General features: G+C 41.0%; 2 protein-coding genes across 2 annotated transcripts in view; one reads left to right on the plus strand and one right to left on the minus strand.

Moving 5' to 3' along the window:
* Positions 1-11,549, plus strand: part of DNAL1 (dynein axonemal light chain 1) — a 37,817-nt gene extending 26,268 nt beyond the window's left edge. The window contains exons 6-8 of the mRNA XM_045901177.3: positions 3,641-3,767; positions 5,063-5,203; positions 9,551-11,549. Coding sequence (XP_045757133.1) covers positions 3,641-3,767; positions 5,063-5,203; positions 9,551-9,591 — 309 coding nt within the window. The 3' untranslated portion in view covers positions 9,592-11,549. The remainder of the gene's footprint in view (positions 1-3,640; positions 3,768-5,062; positions 5,204-9,550) is intronic.
* A 5,203-nt stretch (positions 11,550-16,752) lies between these two features.
* PNMA1 (PNMA family member 1) lies at positions 16,753-19,417 on the minus strand. Its single transcript, XM_045901179.3, has one exon. It carries the CDS (start codon positions 18,601-18,603, stop codon positions 17,542-17,544), a length of 1,062 nt encoding a protein of 353 aa, XP_045757135.1. The 5' UTR covers positions 18,604-19,417; the 3' UTR covers positions 16,753-17,541.
* Positions 19,418-19,852: the final 435 nt, after the last annotated feature.

Consider the following 19,852-nt stretch of genomic DNA (forward strand, 5'->3'; position numbering starts at 1 on the left):
AATAAAATCTTAGGGCGCCTGGGTGGCTCAGTTGGTTAAGCGACTGCCTTCGGCTCAGGTCATGATCCTGGAGTCCCAGGATCGAGTCCCTCATCGGGCTCCCTGCTCGGCAGGGAGTCTGCTTCTCCCTCTGACCCTCCCCCCTCTCATGCTCTCTTTCTCTATCTCATTCTCTCTCAAATAAATAAAATCTTTAAAAAAAATTTTTTTAAATAAAATCTTTAAAAAAAAAGTGGGAATGCTGGATCATATTTTTTAATTTTTGGAGGAACCACCAAACTGTTCTGTAGTAGCTGTACCATTTTACGTTCCCACCAGTAGTGCACAAGGGTTCCAATTTCTTCATATACTTGCCAACACTTGTTATTTTCCATTTGCTTGATAGTAGCCATCCTAATGAGTGTGAAATGGTATCTCAATATGCCAACCTCCTCGTTTTACAGAGTAAGAAACTAGGAGGAGGAATGATTTGTTTGCATGCAGAAGCAGACCAGTTTGCTAAATACCTGTTTACTCCATGTCCAGTTCTCCAAAGAGCCAGTGTATTTAATGACAGATTCCACTGAACTGATTTACACAAACTTAGCCAGGTTTACTAGTTGATAGTCACCAGATTGCTTCACCAAATCTTATCACTATTACCTCCTTACAAATATATAGAAAATTATGTTGCTTGGAATGGTTTCAACACCTTTAAAATTTTTCTTTAAGGTTTAATTTAGTCTTAATATACAGCTGTTTCATCTCAACTGTTGTTTTTGTCAGTCCATCTTTGTAGAATTCAGTTTCATAATTTAGACACTAATCACTTCTCAAATGATTAGAACGCATAAAAATAGTAATCTAATTGAGCTGGTTAGTAAATCCTTACATTTACAGAAGTATAATAGACAGTGGAATAGATTGAAAATATATTGAAAAAACTATGCTCTGGGCATCCAAAATCTATACATTAGTAAGTCAGTATACATAGGAAATTCTCATTCCACAAAGTCATATTGCCAAGCAAAGTCCCCAAGTGCACTGCAATTTGGTAATGGCAAAACAGTTACATCCAAATGGCTGAAAACTAAACTAAAACTAAATTAGTACTTGAATAAAACATCACAGACATCGTCAAAAGTTACCCTGTCTAAAGGAATTTATAACATATCTTTTTTTTTTAAGATTTTCTTTTCTTTTTTTTTTTTTTAAAGATTTTATTTATTTATTTGTGAGAGAGAGTGAGAGACAGAGAGCACGAGAGGGAGGAGGGTCAGAGGGAGAAGCAGACTCCCCGCCGAGCAGGGAGCCCAGTGCAGGACTCCAGGATCATGACCTGAGCCGAAGGCAGTCGCTTAACCGACTGAGCCACCCAGGCGCCCAAGATTTTATTTCTTTATTTGACAGAGAGCACAAGCAGGGGGAGAGGCAGAGGGAGAAGCAGACTCCCCGCTGAGCAGGGAGCCCAACATGGGGCTCGATCCCAGGACCCTGGAATCATGACCTGAGCCAAAGGCAGCCGCTTAACTGAGCCACCCAGGCGCCCCAATTTATATCATATCTTATCCTATCTAAAATGAATTGCTGGGGCGCCTGGGTGGCTCAGTCGTTAAGCATCTGCCTTCGGCTCAGGTCATGATCCCAGGGTCCTGGGATCGAGCCCCCCGTCAGGCTCCCTGCTCCGCGGAAGGCCTGCTTCTCCCTCTCCCAGTCCCCCTGCTTGTGTTCCTTCTCTCGTTGTGTCTCTCTCTGTCAAATAAATAAATAAAATCTTAAAAAAAAAATAAAACAAATTGCTATAATTTATAAGTGAACAGTTTTTCAGTAAATCAGTGAACAAGTAAATTCAGCAAATTGGTTCTTTGGAGAATTGATCAAATTGGCTATGTGAAATTGACCGAGAGTCCTCACGTGCACAGGTAAAACAAAACTAAAACAAACCTAAGCAGCAGAACCCAGAATTGAGCCTAAATCTTCTAATCCATATTTAGTCAGTATTTTTCCTGCTACCTCATACTTTCTAAATTGGCAACATGAGATGATTAGGGATGCATTGAGATGAAAATGTATGCAAAACAGCTTAAATTGTTTGAAGACTGATTCCCCTCTTCTGAAAGGTAGGATATATTAATTAGGTCCTTTGGTAGAAGATATCAGAATACTACTAGATGAGGGGGTTTGCTTAAATCACAAAGTTCTGATATATGAGTGCCAGGATAGACTGATTTAAACTTTTTTTTTTTTTTTTTACTTTGAATTGTGTTTCTTCTCAACTCCGAAAGTTGAAACTATGATGAATTGTGGGAGTTGGGATGGCACACAGACTAATTCAGGCCACTCCCTTCTCGGCTTCCCCCTGGTTCCACCAGTATGGAAAATCTTTATCCAGGATACACTTATTTTCTCTGCGGTCTTTGAAGGGAAAGTGACCAGGACATAGACCTAGGCCCCACATTCTAGACGTTACCATGTGGATGTAGGTAAATTCTTTTGGGATAGGAGGAAATTGAGCATGTAATTGTTCCTGCCTAGAACTTTTTTTGGGGGGGGGGACAGGCAAAGGGGGAGGGAGAGAAAGAATCCCAAGCAGGCTTCATGCCCAGCGCGGAACCTGATGCGTGACTTGATCTCACAACCCTGAGATCATGACCTGAGCTGAAATCAAGAGTCGGGCACTTAACTGACTGAGCCACCCAGGTGCCCCTCATTTCTTTTTTTTTAATTTTATTTATTTATTTGACAGATAGAGAGCACAAGTAGGCAGAGAAGCAGTTAGAGGGAGAGGGAGAAGCAGGCTCTCCACCAAGCAGGGAGCCCGACGTGGGGCTCAATCCCAGGACCCTGGGATCATGATCCGAGCCAAAGGCAGCTGCTTAACCAACTGAGCCACCCAGGCGCCCCCCTCATTTCTTTTTTATAAAGAAAATAATCATTACATTTTGTCTTATGTCTATAAAAGAAGGAAAAGTCTTTGTACCACATTGATTATATCTAGCATTTAAGAGCCAGCATGATCTTTATACTGTAATGGAAAGACTGTGGGTTTTAAACTGAATTTTATACATCAAAAAAATAAGAGGAATTGGTGGATAGATAGTGGATGGATAGATGGACAGATATGTGATAGGAAAAGAATAGTAAAATGTTAATGGTAGAATCTGGGTAGTAGATACATAGATATTTGCTATAAGATTCTTTCAACTTTTTGTGTTTGAAAGTTTCTGTAGTAAATATTGAAACAAAACCCCTGAAATTTAGACCTAGCTCTATTATTTGATAGCATTGTGATCTTAGAAAATGCCTTTAATCTCTATAATGGAAATCAAATAAGCTACTTTGCCTATCTTAAATATTATAAGGATCAAATCATATAATACAGGGAAATAATTTGAAATCTATATAATTCAATAAAAATGATAAAATAGTGCTATTATTTCCCCTTTTGGTGATTTCAGTAGCTATTCTTAGTTCATATCAGTTTGAAGAGAGGAAGAAAATGTTGTACTTGCCTTAATGAGAAAAAACTCCCACATAGCCTCAGCCCCCCTGCCAACGGACAGGTGGGTTTCAGTTCTCTCTGAAGACCATTGTCTTTATGTTTATAAGAAAGGGGACAGAGGAAAATAAGCTTGTAAACCAAAATGGCTTTCTTTTTCAGGAAGCAGTAGGGGACACATTAGAAGAACTGTGGATCTCCTACAATTTTATTGAGAAGTTGAAAGGGATCCATGTAATGAAGAAATTGAAGATTCTCTACATGTCTAATAACCTAGTGAAAGACTGGGGTAAGCTGAAGCTGGCTCTTTGCTAACCTTCTACCTCCTGTTTATAGAAAATAGCCCAACAGAGAACAAGATGCAAAATGGGGACATTTCTTTCTAAGCACACAGGGAAATAGCTATAGGAGTTCCTATCTTTCAGCTGAATGCTTGAAATTTACATTTAAATATTTACTTAAAATGATTATATTGAATAGATCCTGGTCCTCTTCATCATGGAAAAAAATTATAGTCCAAAGGCTGAATGGAATCAGTTTAAATTTAATAATTCTTGGATGGAATATGTATTTGCCATCTATATGACTTTGTTTTTTTATAGTACATTATTCATTGAGCATTTACCAAAGCCCTATTAAGTGTTACGAGCTATGCCAGGCTCTTGAGATACATAGTTGAATAGTACACTGTCCATGCCTTCAAGGAATTCACAACTTAGGGGGAAAGAGTAGTTTATAAACTGTGTAATGAGTTCTTCAGTAGGTGTGTGAATGTGTTGCTTTGAGAATTCAAAGATGAGGGATGTGTGGGTGGCTTGGTCAGTTAGGTGTTGGATTCTTGGTTTCAGCTCAGGTCATGAACTCGGGGTTGTGAGATCAAGCCCTGCAGGCTCTGTGCTCAGTGGGGAGTCTGTTTAAGACTGTCTCCCTCTCCCTCTGCCCCTCCACCCTGCTCTCTCTCTCTCTAAAATAAATAAATAAATCTTAAAAAAAAAAATTCAAAGATGAGGGGCACCTGGGTGGCTCAGCTGGTTAAGCTTCCGACTCTTGATTTCAGCTCAGGTCATGATCTCGGGGTCGTGGGATTGAGCCCCACATCAGGCTCCGTGCTCAGTGTAGAGTCTGCTTGAGATTCGGTGTCTCCCTCTCCCTCTGACCCCTACCCCATGCTGACTCTCTCTCTCAAATAAATAAATCTTCTTTTAAATAAAGAATTCGAAGATGAGGGAATGGTTGGAGACAAATTTGATTTAACCCATACTGATGCAATACAGCATAGAGAAGACCTGTCGCTGGAGATGATATGTTGTTCTTTGTGATTCTGAACCTCATCTCCTTTTCTTATCCCGTCCTTAGGCTAGCATAAAGGTAGAAGAGGTATGTCTTCTTTTTCCTTCCCTTTCCATAATGTCTTCAGAGAATGACTTCATATGGTATAATTTCCCTTACTTTCTTCAAAATCTTAAACAACAAATTGTTCTGAATAGTCACAAACTGAGGGCTAGTGATACTGGAGTTCAATCCCCAAAATCATAACAGGAGAATTTTCCATTTTATTATAGAATGTATTCTTTGTACTTGTAGCTGAATTTGTGAAGCTGGCAGAATTGCCGTGCCTGGAAGACCTGGTGTTTGTAGGCAATCCCTTGGAAGAGAAACATTCTGCTGACGGGAACTGGATTGAAGAGGCGACCAAGAGAGTCCCCAAACTGAAAAAGCTGGATGGTGAGTGATTCTGGACTAGCTTGGGGCAATGCTTTCTAGGCATAAGGATTGAATTTGTGACATGGAATCATGAAAAGGAGCAAAACTAAGAAAGAAATAGGTTGTCTCTAATCTCCAAAGCCATTTCATTCCATAGGAAATTTTAGAGTCTAGGTGAGATGAAAACCTCCTAGGATACTTAGACTGGTATAAGATCATCCCTTGACCAAAAATTTTTAAGAAAGCCAGGCTTGTTCTCAAGTCACAAAGGTATTATTTTGCAGAATAATTAGACATAAATGGTAAGCAGTTGCTTTTTCACAACTGGATAAAAATTGTAGTTTTCTCTCTACCCCTACCCTCTAATTTTAGTTAACCAATATTTAAGATAGGTGTCAATGTCAGTAGATATCCCTGACTGACTGGGTTCAAGTTCTAGTTCTACCACTTAATAGCTTTTTTGTCATTTTGCTAGTTAATTAATTTCACCAAGCCTTGTTCTTTTGTAATCTAAAAACTGAAAATGATAATAGTCCCAGACTTCTCTGGATCTTACCTCCTCCCAGGAAGCCAGGCCAGGATCCCAACTGTTCCAGAACCCACAGACTTCTCTCTTTTCTGCCAGCCCAGGGAAATAACCTTTCTAATCTGAAGAGAATCACTATCCCCCTCCCTCTTTTCCACATTTTTCTGTATCTTCTCACAAACTGTCTTCCAGTGATCTTCTTAGGCTTTTCAAAGACAAAATCCAGTAAGTCTGATGGTCTTTCTCTACTTTCCACATTGCCCCTGAAGCAGTGATCCAGAACTGACTAGGCTACCTGATTGAATGGAGGGAAAGGAAATACTTAGAAGAAACAAATAAGTAATATCCACCAAATATTTGCCCTACTGTCTTCAGCACCATACTCATACTGATAGTCACATCCAAAACAAAAGGATCTAGTTGTCTATGGTGGAGGCCTCCATGTCCCTCAGCCCTTCTCTTCTCTCTTTACCACCCCTGCTGCCTTGTCATTCTACCTTTCCTATATTCTTTGTCTCCCCATTGCTCCCTTACTACCTCTTTCAAAGCCTCAGTATACAACCCTTTTATCCACCCCAGCTTACTGCAGTGGTTGTTCTTAAATGGGACTGCACCCCTGTGAAGATATTGGATATTTTAGAATCTCTGGGGAGAGAGTGAAGAGGTCTCTATAGTTTGAAAAAGTTTCACAGGTGATTCCAATATGCCTCCCTGGAAGATACGTGCTCATCTGTCCTCTAATTGAGAATTATTGATGTGAAAAGCTCTTACCCATCTATTTTCCTACACCAAAAAATGTTAACAGCTTGATTGAAGTTTAATTGACACACAGTTAACTGCACATATTTAAAGTGTATAATTTGGTATGTTTTGATATACATATACACCTCTGAAACCATCGCCACAGTTAAGATAGTGAATATATGATGGTGACTATAGTTAACAATACTGTCTTACAGCAACTAGAAAGTTGCTTAGACAGTGGATCTTTTTTTTTTTTTAAAGATTTTATTTATTTATTTGAGAGAGAGAATGAGACAGAGAGAGAGAGCATGAGAGGGGGGAGGATCAGAGGGAGAAGCAGACTCCCTGCTGAGCAGGGAGCCCGATTCGGGACTCGATCCCGGGACTCCAGGATCATGACCTGAGCCGAAGGCAGTCGCTTAACCAACTGAGCCACCCAGGCGCCCCTAGACAGTGGATCTTAAAAGTTACCACCACACACACACACACACACACACACACACACACAGAGAAGTAACTATGTAAGGTGATGAATGTATTACCTAACATTGTGGTAATCATTCCATAATATATATCAAATTATCATGTTCATACCTTAAATGTACACAATGCTATCTCAGTCATATCTCAATAAAGCTGGGGGAAAAGGGGAATAAACATATGCATCACCCTCAAAAGTATCCTTGTGCCTCTTTGTAATCCCTCTCTCCTGGTCCTTGCATCATCCCTCCCAGAGCAATCACTGATTGCTTTCTGCCTCTATAGATTAATTTGAATTTTCTAAAGTTTTATATCAGTGGAATCATGCAGAATGTTCTTTTCTTTTTTTTCTGGATGCATAGGGGTAAAATGACAGACTATAGATTATCTCTTGTGGAGAGGTACAGGAATAATTGGGAAGAGGCAAACGGGTTTCTAAGATGCTGGTAATATTCTATTTCCTAAATTGGTAGGGGGTATACAATCATTGGCTTTATTACTCATTAAATTATTTATATTATATTTGTATGAATGAATATTTCACAATTTAAAAATAAAATAGAAAAAAGCGGGTAAGGACATTAGAGTCTTGGACTTCAGCTTTTTTATGTTCAACTTTGGTTGGATTCTAGAAACCATTTGAAGTCATTTGTCTTCTTTCAGGATTGCATACAGGAAGTAAAACTCTTCCCTTAAACATGGAACAGAACCCCTCAAGTAGACCCTGAGTAGACCAAGCCACATTATAGCCTTTTGGACCAAGTGCTGACCTCAGGGCAATCTAAACAGCCCCTATGATAACCAGCTTGGTCTATGGGATAGACCAGAACAGAGACAGCTACAGCTGCTAACTTGCCTACTTTTGCTCCTCTTCTGTTGCTTATAAGCAAAACTAGGGAATCTTAAAAAGCTAAAATGAAAAAGATAATGCCAAATATTAGTGGGATGTGGAGAACTAGAACGCTCAGACCTTGCCAAATGGTAATGTAACTTGGTATAACCACTTTAGAAAACTGGCATTATCTATAAAAGCTCTACATACATATCCATTATGACCCAGCACTTTTTCTCCTAGCTATATACCCAAAAGAAAAGGATATATATGTTTACCAAATGACGTGTATGAGAATGTTCATAGCAGCACTAATTTAATAGCTATGAATTGGAAACAACCCAAATGCCCATCAACAATAGAACAAATTATGACACATTCATATAATGTAATATTAAACAGCAATGAGAGGGACGCCTGGGTGGCTCAGATGGTTAAGCATCTGCCTTCGGCTCAGGTCACGATCCCAGGGTCCTGGGATCGAGTCCCGCATCGGGCTCCCTGCTAGGCGGGGAGCCTGCTTCTCCCTCTGCCGCTGCCTCTCTCTCTCTCTCTCTCTCTGACTCTCATGAATAAATAAATTAAAAAAAAATTTTTTAAACAGCAATGAGAATGAGTGAACTACAAATTTCACACAATATAGATGGATCATGCAAACATAATGTTGAGCAACAGAAGCCAGACACAGAGTGTATGTTATACCATCTCGTTCATATCAATTTCAAAAACAGGCAAAATAACCTACGTTGTTAGACATCAGGATAGAATATGCCTTTTGTGGGGGGATAGTGACTGGAAGGGGGCCTGAGGAAGTTTTGGGGGTTCTAATAATGTTCTCTACCTATTCTGGTGCTGGTTACCAGATGTGTTCACTTTGTGTTTATTTATCGATCTGTACACTTACATAATTTGTGTGTTTTGTATGTTATACTCTAATAACACATTCACTCTCCCCCTGTGAAAAGATGCTGCGGGGAGTACAGAGAGATGAAGCTCTGCTCGCTACCATAAAGAACATAAATGTTCATTAAGGAAGGATCACAGAGGAAGAGGCACTAGAGTTGGTTCCTTATTAAGGGTGGGGTTTAGATGGAAGGAGAGTTGTTGTGGGAGGACATTCCAAAATGGAGGAACTCTGTTGAACAAGGGTCCAGAGGTAGGCATGTGCAAGGTGAGTTTGGGAGACAGTGAATTGATCAGTTTAGCTGGTGAAGAAGGTGCATGACTGAGGAGTTAAGACAGAACAGTGGATTGGGGTCAAATTGTGGGCAGGCTTCAAATGCCAGTGCTCAGAAATGGGTGGCCCTTGGCCCAGTGACAGCCTGCAGATGTGTTTTGTTTTTTGTGCTTTGGTTCTTTTTATTTTTTCCCAAATTTGTCCCTATTGCTTAATATTTGGGAGAGTAATATAAAAATACAGATTTCTGGCAACACTGGGATTGCATATTTCATTGTGAAAAATGAAGAATATTTCTTTGTGTTTAACATACAAAGTTTTTACTGGGTATAGGGCTTTATTTTTCTGCCTGGCACCTGTAGGCATTTTATTTGCAACTCTGCATTTGGGGAGCCAAATATTCATAAGTACTTATATTAATCCATTTGAGAATTTCCCTGAGAGGCTTTTTGGATAATTTGAAATTAAAGAGATTATTTTATGAGATTATTTTTATTATGGCACACTTCGTAGCATCTCATAGCTTCTCAGGTTAACAGGAAAATATTTTCATTTAGAATTTTAGCAATCTGTTGAGAATGACCAGAAATATTTTCTTTTTCATTTTAGGTACCCCAGTAATTAAAGAGGATGAGGAAGAAGATAACTAACACCACGTTTTCTGCTTTGTGTTAACTTATTTAAATGTCATAAGAACAATAGATAAGTTTTGTATAATTGTCTATTTTAAAGATCCTGTGTGGGGCAAAAGGTTCTTAAGATAAAACAAATCTCTCATTGCTATCTTTTTTTAAACCTATTGAGTGTTTCTCCCCCCAAAACGGTAACACCAACTTCATACATTCTAGTACTTTTTTTAGAAACTCGAATTTTCAACTTTTTGTCTTCAGTCCCAGTTATGTACTACATGGCCCCATCTACCGAAACTTTTATAGACCAGTCATTTTTAACAACAAAGAACAACAAATATGGTTCTTTATTCAGTTTGTTTAGGGTTTGTTTGTTTGTTTTCAGACCAGGCATTTAAATATATATACTTAACTTTTGAATCTGTAGACCATCTTTCCTGAAGGTCCATGTCCTAATGACTCAGAAGCACAAATGTGTCATGCCTTTGGTTCAGAAGGCAGCACGGTGACAGAAAGAGTTCCTCTTAGAAGAAATACAGAGCAGTCCTAGAACCAAGACTCCCAAAGTCCAATTGGAAAAGCTATGGTGAAAAGAGGAAAAATTAATATCTTGGAGGCCTTACAGCCCATGTTATATTTACTTACTTGTTTTTCCAAAAATGTGTGCATTGTCAACTGGAATTTAGGTTGTGTTTGTACACCTGGCCACTTGAGTCACTGTGCACAGTCAGTCATGCTGTGATCTGGGTCAGTGGTTAAAATGACTGTCACGATCATTCCTTTGACCACTATTCTGGTCATGTTACTCACATGGGCCTGATCTTAGGCACACTTTTTGGTTTATAGTCCCTTATATGTTATATAAGGAAATACATGTAAACAGTAGTTATATTTGAATTCCTAGCCTAAATGTTGGCCATTCATATATATCAAAATTTTCTCTAATAACTTTGTTCTGTGGACCCTCATGTTGGGAGAATTGATTGCTATAAATAAGGATATAGAACTTAAAAGACTGCATCTGATACCTTTCAATAGATTAAATTTAGAATCTCAAAATATATTTTTAGAACATTTCTAAGTTAGCTCTTAAAATGAACTATGTAAGTGATTGTGGAGGGAAAAGAGAAGAGAGATTTCATTATGGGATCCCAGGCAAATGGCAATATTTTTGAGGATTGCCTTCTCTATGAAGCATGGTAGGTGACCTAACCTCAAAATTGCAAAGCAATAGTTGGATACAGAGCTTAGAATTTGTAAGGAAAAAAAATCTTTTTGGAAAGTACAAGGTATAGTCAGTAACCAGATGAAGTCCATAGCAGATCATGACTGAATTACTGACAGATTGCAGAAAAGAAGTCAAAGGCGCTCTGCCAAATTGTGCCTAAAGTCCCTCAACCAGAGGCTGATTCTTATTTCCCCATTTACTTGTGTAAAATCAGTCAAAAGAGGAGAGAGTCATTTTTTTAAAGTGATTGCATAGTCCTGGGTTTCAGAAAACTTCAGCTATCATTTAAGTAGGAATTACGTGATTTCTCTGAGTCATTCTGATCTACAGGGACTACTGCTTTGACAATCAGTTCTAAATACAAACAGCAAGAGGAGAAATTAGTCCAACACTTTATTAGCTTCCTTTTAGTTCTTCCTTATAATCTCATAGGAAGAAATCTTTACTCTGGCTTATATATTCAGAGCCTTTGGGTATTTCTTTTGTGAGCTGTAGACAATGAGTATTCCCTGTGGTAATGTTTAAGTCCCCCAAACTAGGAGGGAAGATGATCTTCTTCACTTGTAGTTTGCACTTCATCCAGTAGGCAAGCTTGAAGCCATTTTACTATTTATGGATATATTTTCAAAAGTTACTCTGGAAGTGAATGTAATAGGAAGGGATGACTTCATATTGAATCTGTAAAATGGCTTACGGTGTTGGTGTGTGGTTTTCTGAATTCTATAATATAGAAACTAATTTTTTCTGCTTCTCCTTGTTTCTTAATGTCTTTTAATCACTGATAGTTCTCAGAGAAATGTAAGGTGCTTTTCTGTGTTCATTTCACACAAAATTCATACTTAGTTTCACTCAACAAATGTTTGAATGACTTCTATGCATCCTTTTCATGGAATTAAAGCCAGAATCCATGCCATTAGAAAATGGAAGATAGGGTGTATGAGTAAGTTCAAAACATTTTCTCCAGTCATTCCTTAAATCATCCTTTACTGTTGCAAATTTAGCTGATATTAAATGCCTTTGGTTTATGGATTAGATGGATTCTCTCTGTTCTCCTGGTTTAAAGCATTGTGCCATTTTAGTGGCTCATTTAAATTTCCTCTATTCTCATAATGATGGTAGAGCTCTAGAATCAGTTCAGCATTTTAATTTTTCACAGGTAACTTGATTTTAGTCTACAAAGGAATTCAACTTTTCTGTGTTCCCTAACTCTAAGCTTATGGGTGTATTACCTGGTCAGACCTTGAAAGGTTTTTGTGTTCTCTGTTCGTACGATTTTGTTCCTTTAAACCAGAGTTTCTCAGTCTTGGCACTGTTAACATTTTGGGTTGGATGATATTGTCCTGTGTATTACAGGATGTTTAGCACCGTCTCTGGCTTCACTAGATGCCAGTAGAACCCCCTGCCTAGTTGTGACAACCAGAAATGTCTTCAGACATTACCATCTGTCCCCTCTGGCAGAGGGGTAGGAACAAATCCGCCCCTGGTTAAGAACCAGTGCTTTATATTCCTTTACCTTCACTGTAGCATGAGGTTGTTGTTTTTGTTTTTGTAAAACCATAAAATAAGTGCAATAAAAAAAGGGTGTGTTTAAAAAAAAATCACTGAACTTTTAGAAATCCCACATCTAAATCTCCATTCCTGCCTTTTTATAAAGTAGTGAGTACAAAGGAAGAAGACTGAAAGAAAAAGTGAGACTGAGTCTTACTTTTTTCTAAACGAAGAACGAAGGACAAACATTCCTTTTGTCCAGGGTGCATTTATTTTCATTCTGTAGTCCTATATGCCACCTGAGTTGTTGTATGAGAGAAGGTGATGTATTTAATAATCATGGATGGAAGGAAAATGGTCCTTGGTGTTTTGCTTTTTTGTAATGGTCATTTTAATAATTTTTCATATAACATTAGAAACTCAGGGCTAGAAGGTTCAACTTACATTTTTCAGCAGGGTCTCAACTTTTATTTCTTAGCATTCTTGCTTATCTTAGGACAGTGATTATTAACCTACCTCTGTCTTACTATAACAGAATTCAACTTTATGATAGATTTTTCTTTATCTCTAATGTTGAACTTTTTGAGTGTGCTTTTAGAAAATGGACCATTCTTTAAGTGTTCATTCTTTAAGTGTTCATTCATTGTCCACTAATGCATAGGATTTTCCAGACTGTAGCAGTCATTAAATACAGAAAAAGTGTATAAAATTTGGCAAAATTTGGTAATCATATATGAAAGTTAGCTGGTGTAGACACCAATTTTGAATGTGATCAGAGGAATGTCTGATCATGATAATTGGTCACTAACTTGGTACGGTTATAAGATACTTAAATGTGGTTCTTGTGAGGAAAAAGAAATTTTGGCTTGAATAGATGCTTCTTCTTATACCTTTTACCAGTGGTCTGAAGTAGAGTAACGAGGAATAAGAAATTAATTGTAACTGTTGACTTATTCTCAGAATTGGTGATGTGTAAGTGGAATTGAAGATCATCATCTCTCTGACCCAGAACCTTCCACCTGGGTTTTTCTTAGGACTAAATGGGAAAAGTGTAGGGTCTAGAAAGATTGGATTTAATCATTAACTTTTAAAAATTGGTGTGTGTGTGGGGGGGTGTCAAAATATTGATCATATGAGTAGTTAGTGTCTCTCTAACTGCAGTCTGTCAGTTTGTGAAGACCTTACATTGTAAGTATTGGTAAAGGGAAAAAACTAACTGCTGAACTGAAAGTTATCCTTTAACTGAAATTAATTCCTTTGGCACACATTTTCTTTATTTAGGCTGCTTAATGTGTCTGTGAATAATTAAATATAAAACAAGATTCAGTGTAGTGGAGTTGGAGCTTCTGACACAGCTAACTTGACCATATTCCTTTACCTTCACTGTAGCATGAGGTTGTTGTTTTTTTGTAAAACCATAAAATAGGTGCAATAAAAAAAGGGTGTGTTTAAAAAAACATCACTGAACTTTTAGAAATCCCACATCTAAATCTCCATTCCTGCCTTTTTATAAAGTAGTGAGTACAAAGGAAGAAGACTGAAAGAAAAAATGAGACTGAGTCTTACTTTTTTCTAAACGAAGAAAAATTTTCTCTTGACACTTAGAGAAGTCGTAACTGGATTCTAGTTAATTTCCCATATTGGGCTAAAGTGGAGGGGAACCAGCCAACCAAATTGTGCTCCAGCAAATTTAACAAGGGGGTGGGGGAGAGTAAACTATTTTGCAGTAGATTTGCACTTTAAAATTATGAACTGGATGTTGGTGGAAAGTACTCCCAAAGGGCAGGTAGGTAAGTACCTAGCCTGCATGTGGATATTAGAGAACCCAACTTCATTCTTGCTCGTTGTAAGCGCTCCTGCGCAGTAGTTGTCTGTTGACATAATCAGAGTCAGGATTTCCCTGTTTCCCTCGTTGGTGTCACCTTCCACGTCTGCTACATTGACAGTCATCCCTCTGGGGAATATGTCAAGTAGAATTCTCTTATTCAGAAAAGGAACTTTGTGAGTTATCTTTCCCACATCTAGATTTGAAAAATTAATTTAGATGTTGGTTAAATTAAGTTGTGGCTCATGTTACAAGGGTGGGAAGTTCTTTGCTTCTTTGCTCTGCGGGGTACCTGCCTCTGAGGTGCTGTTCCCTGGAGGGATCAATCCCGTCCACAGACTGGTGAGTTGGTAGCTGTAGAGAATATGCATATATAGCTAGCTGCTTCTCCCAGGGTGTCATCATGACAACGAGCGTCATCCCAGAATCTTTGGCCTCTAGAACCAACTCCATTCTGAAGAACATTTTAACATCTATTAATACTTTGGTAATAATCTTTTATATGCAGGAATTTTGTAGCATGACTTTATGACTAAACTTATTGTGTTAAATTATTTAGAAATGTTGAGTTTCTGAATGTTATTTTGTGAGACATGTTTTAAAATAGTAATAAATTGTGTTATTTTATAAAAAAATGTATCTTTTTTGGTTATATGACCATTAGTTTTAGCTAGTACAGAGCAACCACATGAACTTCCAATGACGTTCAATTCTGAAGAAATTTGGTCTTTGGATCAAATGTTCCACACAGCTTGTGTGCATGTGTATGAAAGAGAGGGGGAGAGAGATTGACTCATTTCTTTATATTTTTTGTTTTTTGTTTTTCCTGTAGTTCACCACCAATGACAATCTCCTCTCCCAGGTTTGTAAGTCTTCACCGTAAGTTCTCTGGGCACCATTTCAATGATTAGTATCCTGGAAAGAGTGCTTCCCAGGACAGCAAGTTACTACTGCACCTGACCATTCCTAGTCCTCTCCTCACTAGTAGTATACAAGGTTAAGATTGGTTGATAGGCCCCTGACGTGTGGTCTGGAATAACCTGACATTGGCCAGCCCCTTTGTGATGCACAAGCAACAGGGAAGAGCCCAGTTATAGCCGCAACATTACACATGGTCTTAGCACATATTCTGTGCTATCGGCTGAATATAAGTTTGGTCTCAGAATGGTACTGTAGTGCAGTTTCTACTTCTTTATTCCACAGTTTTTTGGTTATAAGGATGTTTTTTTCTGCTGTCCTCCTTTAAAAAGCAGATTTTAATTTCTGAGCCTATAAAGAGAAAACCTTAATTCAGGTTAGAAACAGCTCATTATTTTTAGTTCATTACTTTCTAGAATAAAGGGTGGCTGTCTAGAATCCTGACATGTATACCATATATATGTATTATATAAATATATATGTATGTATATGTAGATATATAATTATTATATATAATAAAAGAATCCCAAGTGATAACCCTCCTTTCTAAAATGCAGTCAACTCTGCAGCTATAAAAAGGTGTATCCCTATGTAGACATAGAAGGATGCCTATAACATTGGGTGAAAAAAATGAAGACCGCAATCACTTTTATTATGAATGTAGTATGTATGGGTGAGAATGTGTGTATATGTGGTGGCCAGCTGGTGTGAGCAGCAGTGGGAGCACGTGTGCACGCGTGTGTGGAGAGACAGGAATGTATGGTTGGGGTGGGAGACTGCTGCACTGTATGCATGGGGTGGGGTACGATGGAGTGCTGGTGGGGAGAGGTGGGAGTGAGTGTGTGTGTATGGGTAAGATTCTCAGAAGTGAGGGGGCTGCGTGTACCCAGTGCCATGCCGCCATGCTGATGGGAATGGAGGGGGAGGCTCTGTGAATTGGGGCGTGGAGGAATGAGGGGACATGTTTGGTGGGGGAAGTGAAGACTTGCATATCTGTTTTAGGGGTCAAATATGTGGAGATGTGTGTTGGGAGAAGACTGTGAGGGTGGAACAGACCTGACATGGAAGATGAAGTACATAAGTGAGTGTACAGAAAAATCTTTTAGACTGTATACCAGTATTAGCCTTGGTAATTTTTTTGCCTTAAGATTGTTAAATAGGTTGGCTATAATTTTAAAGCCTTGTTACTAGGGGAAAACCCCACTGAACTCTTATGTTCATGTAACCACTTCTGGATTTATTGGGATCTCAAGACAAACATCTTCAGTCCCTGATTCTCTGCAAACATGTTTTTAAACTCTTTCCCTGTTTATATCCTCTGGATATAAAATGGCTGCTATAGATCTGAAACATTCATTTTAAACAGGTATGAGGAATTATTTCTGTAGCAAAACAAAGATTTTTAGCTGAAAAGGGACTTAAAAGGGGAGAAAAAGCATTGCTAGATAACATCCTGAGCCCCATTTCAGTATTTCCTAACATTTTATAGTAAGTTAATATTTACTTACATCTATTTAGCCTTCTAACATTTGCCTTGTAGAAAACATGCAAAAATGGAATACATTGAAAGGTTCTGCAATTTATACTTACACAGTATGCTATAAAGCTTAAAGTAATTGAAGTTTGATTTTTTTAGTGACATGGGGAAGTCTTCCTAAGAAAAGAGAATACAGAGCTTAATTACACTGAAATTTTGTATATGTGTCAGAAAAACAGGACAACAGAATTTTAAAATTCTTTTATTCATGTACATGTATTTTGATAACTTCAAATTTAGAACACTTAGAATCAGCATGAACAAGAACTACTATTCAATGACAAAGATTTGAAATGGGGGAATAGATACTGTAACTGGTTCTTATTAGCCTCCCCATGCAATTTATTTCTGTATCTTGTACAGAGAAAAATTGATTTACATAATTCTAGAATTGCGGTATTTTTCTAACACCCCATTCCAGTCTCAGAATACTTTTCAATTAAACTGATCCAGATGTTTCAAGATGAAAAATAAGAAATTTGTAAGGTTGAATAAATAGTATCTAATTAAGTCACATTTCTTTCCATTAATACAAATGAGGAGCAATTTACTGTGAACACAAAAACTATTCATGATATTAGTAAGGACAGCTCATATATTTCCTGAACACTTCCTGTGTTGCCAGGCCCTGCCCTGAGCATCTGAACATGCAGTTTCCCACCTGCTCCCCTCCGTGGGAAGTGTCATGGATTCACAGGTTCACAACTGATGACCGCCACGACAGCTTGCACTGAGCACCTGTGTGCAGGTCTTTACTTGGCACTGTGGCTAGGACGACTCACTTGTAGCAGCTCAGGGGGCTCACTGGCACCACTGTACTAATGTTACATGAATACCCAGGCCTGACTCCCCCCACCCCCCAAAACAACAGAACATGGTGAAGTCTTTACAACTAAGACACACACCTGTAAGACAGCACGGAGACAAGGAAAGCAGCTGGGATCTACATCTGCACTACAGCCCAACTCCAGGGCCTCAGAAGTGCCCCTCCAGGCCTAACTGCAGGAGGGCGGCCTCAGCCTCCTCCTCCTCCTCCTTGGCCTCCTCCTCGCGGATCTGCACCAGCAGCTGGAAGAGGTTAGGGGCAGGCCCTTCCGCAGCTCCTGTCAGCCACAGCTGCCTTCGGATGGCCCCGCTGTGGTTGGCCCCGGCAATGACCTGCTCCAGGCGGGCCTGGTTCACGTTATCTTTATCTATGGCCCCCTTCTCCACCACCTTCTGCAGAAGAGGCTCCAGACGAATGACATATGCAGATAACTTTTCTCCTGGGTTCTGGTAAGTGTTCAGAAACCTGACCTGCGCATCCCTAGAGCTCTCGACGCTCCCAAACACCTGCTCAAGCGCCTTCAGGCATTCAGCAGTGGTTATCGAAGGGTTGTTAGTCTTGAGGATGCGGATGACATCAGCGGCAGGGCCTCTAAGACTCTCCATCAACCGCCGCCTCTTTTCTACATCAGACACCTGCCACTCCTCTATGACCTCATTGGTGTGTTCCAGCCAGGGATCAAAGGTCTCCTCCCCAGGCCCCGGGATGTCCCTCCCGGAGAACAGCGTCAGCTTCTTGTACCATATGGACTCAACAAGAGGCTGAATAACGTTATCCAAAATATAGTTTAGCATCTCTGCTGGCATATCTGGGCCTGGGGCCGGAGCGGGGTTCTGAAACCCAAGGACGCGGGCAACATCTTGCACGGTCCACCCCTCTCTCGCTAGGAAGAGGTGCAACCTTTCTAAAAATTCAGCATCGGAAGTCGGGGGTTTAAAGACCACTTTCCAGACCCCTCCTTTACCGGGCATCTCCCTGGGGATCGCGGCGTAATCGACAGCGCCAGTGAGCTCTAACAAGGCTGCTTTCGCATTCTCTTCCCTCCAAAACATTCTCCCAAGCACTCGATAGGGCACCTGGGGCATCGCAGCCTGGAGGGTCTCTTCGATTTCAGCCTCATCACAGTTCACTGGGATCCCCCAGACCAGCAGGGCTCGCTGGGAGTTCACATCCATCCCCCTGCACCAGTCTTCCAACAGTGTCATCGCCATTTTTCCAACTACCAAGGATCCCAATTCTACAAATACAGATTAGACTGTGGCTCCCTGTGCTCTAGGACTTAGGGACAGCAGCAGACACTCCCCCCAATATGCCCGAGGGAGGTAAGCTTCACGCAATCACAATTAACAAATGACACCAGAGTCCTGCTCTTGTCCTTTCGCTGCCCCCGCCCAAAGTCAGTCAGTCCGTCGGCTCGTTCTCGCAGCGAAGCCTCTGGGAGGCTCAGTCAGTCAGTCACGCGTCCGCCGCCACCCTGCGTCTCCGGTCGGGTCCCCCACCTGCAGGCAGGGTGTCGCGTCGCAGCGCAGAAGGCGAGGAGCGAGGGCGGGTGGCGAAGGCTGGAGCGCGGGGCTGGAGAGGCGCCGGGGTGTGATCGCGGGGCGTGGCCGCCTTCTCCCTGCAGCCGGGGCGCGGGGAACTCGGGGCTCCTCCCGGAGACGTTCGGCGTTCGCGGTCGGAGCCCGGCCTTCAGTCGGGCGAGGAGCGGCTGCTTTGCAGACGAGGGCTGTGTCGTCCCCGAAGGAAGAGACAGTTCTGAGGTCTCAGCGGCGGTGGCGAGGCCAGCCCGCAGGCGGTTTCTTTGCAGACGCAGTGAAGGCTCCAGGCGGCGAGGGCGGCTGAGGACCGCGGACACAGGCCGGGCAGCGGAGGCGCCAGAAGGACGGGGAAGCGAGGCTACAGGCGGCGGAGGCAGCGGCGGGCAGGGGCGGCCGTGCGGCGGCTGCAGCGGCCTGCGGCGGCGTGGCGCAGCTCAGTTGCCGGGTCGTCCGACCCGCAGCCAGCGGAGGCGTTCCTGCCGCAGTGAGGGGCGGGGCCGGCTCCGGGAGCGGCGTCCACCGCGGCCCGCCCCCGCGGCTGAGCGTAGCCATGGCAACGGTGGCCTTGACGACGCAAGTTCCGCGCGCTCCCGTGGTTCGCGGGGTCGAGCGGTTGCCATGGTGCTAGCGAGGCGCTCCGGGCACTGCTTACTCTGATGGCGCATTTCCTTTTTCACATTTTCCAGATTTTTTTTTTTTTTTTTTTTAAACAAAGGACCGTGTTTAAAAGATAATGTAATTCTGGAGTGGAGTTAAGGTGATGTTGTTGAAATGCGTCCATCAGGCAGACTGGTCTACCGCTGCGTAGGAAAATACCGTCGTGAGCACTGCGGCTTCCTCTGCGGCACCTGATTGCATTCTGCACCCTCCATACTTCACCTCAACGAAACTAACACGTGGGAAGTGTGCCGTGTCCGTGTTT

Source organism: Mirounga angustirostris, unplaced genomic scaffold, assembly GCF_029215605.1.
Source record: "Mirounga angustirostris isolate CCGP_5_RB_7025 unplaced genomic scaffold, mMirAng1.0.hap1 SCAF_9, whole genome shotgun sequence".
Classification (NCBI taxonomy): Eukaryota; Metazoa; Chordata; class Mammalia; order Carnivora; family Phocidae; genus Mirounga; species Mirounga angustirostris.

Coding starts and splice junctions, on each gene's coding strand:
- PNMA1 (XM_045901179.3), bottom strand. CDS start 18,603: ATGGCGATGACACTGTTGGAAGACTGGTGCAGGGGGATGGATGTGAAC.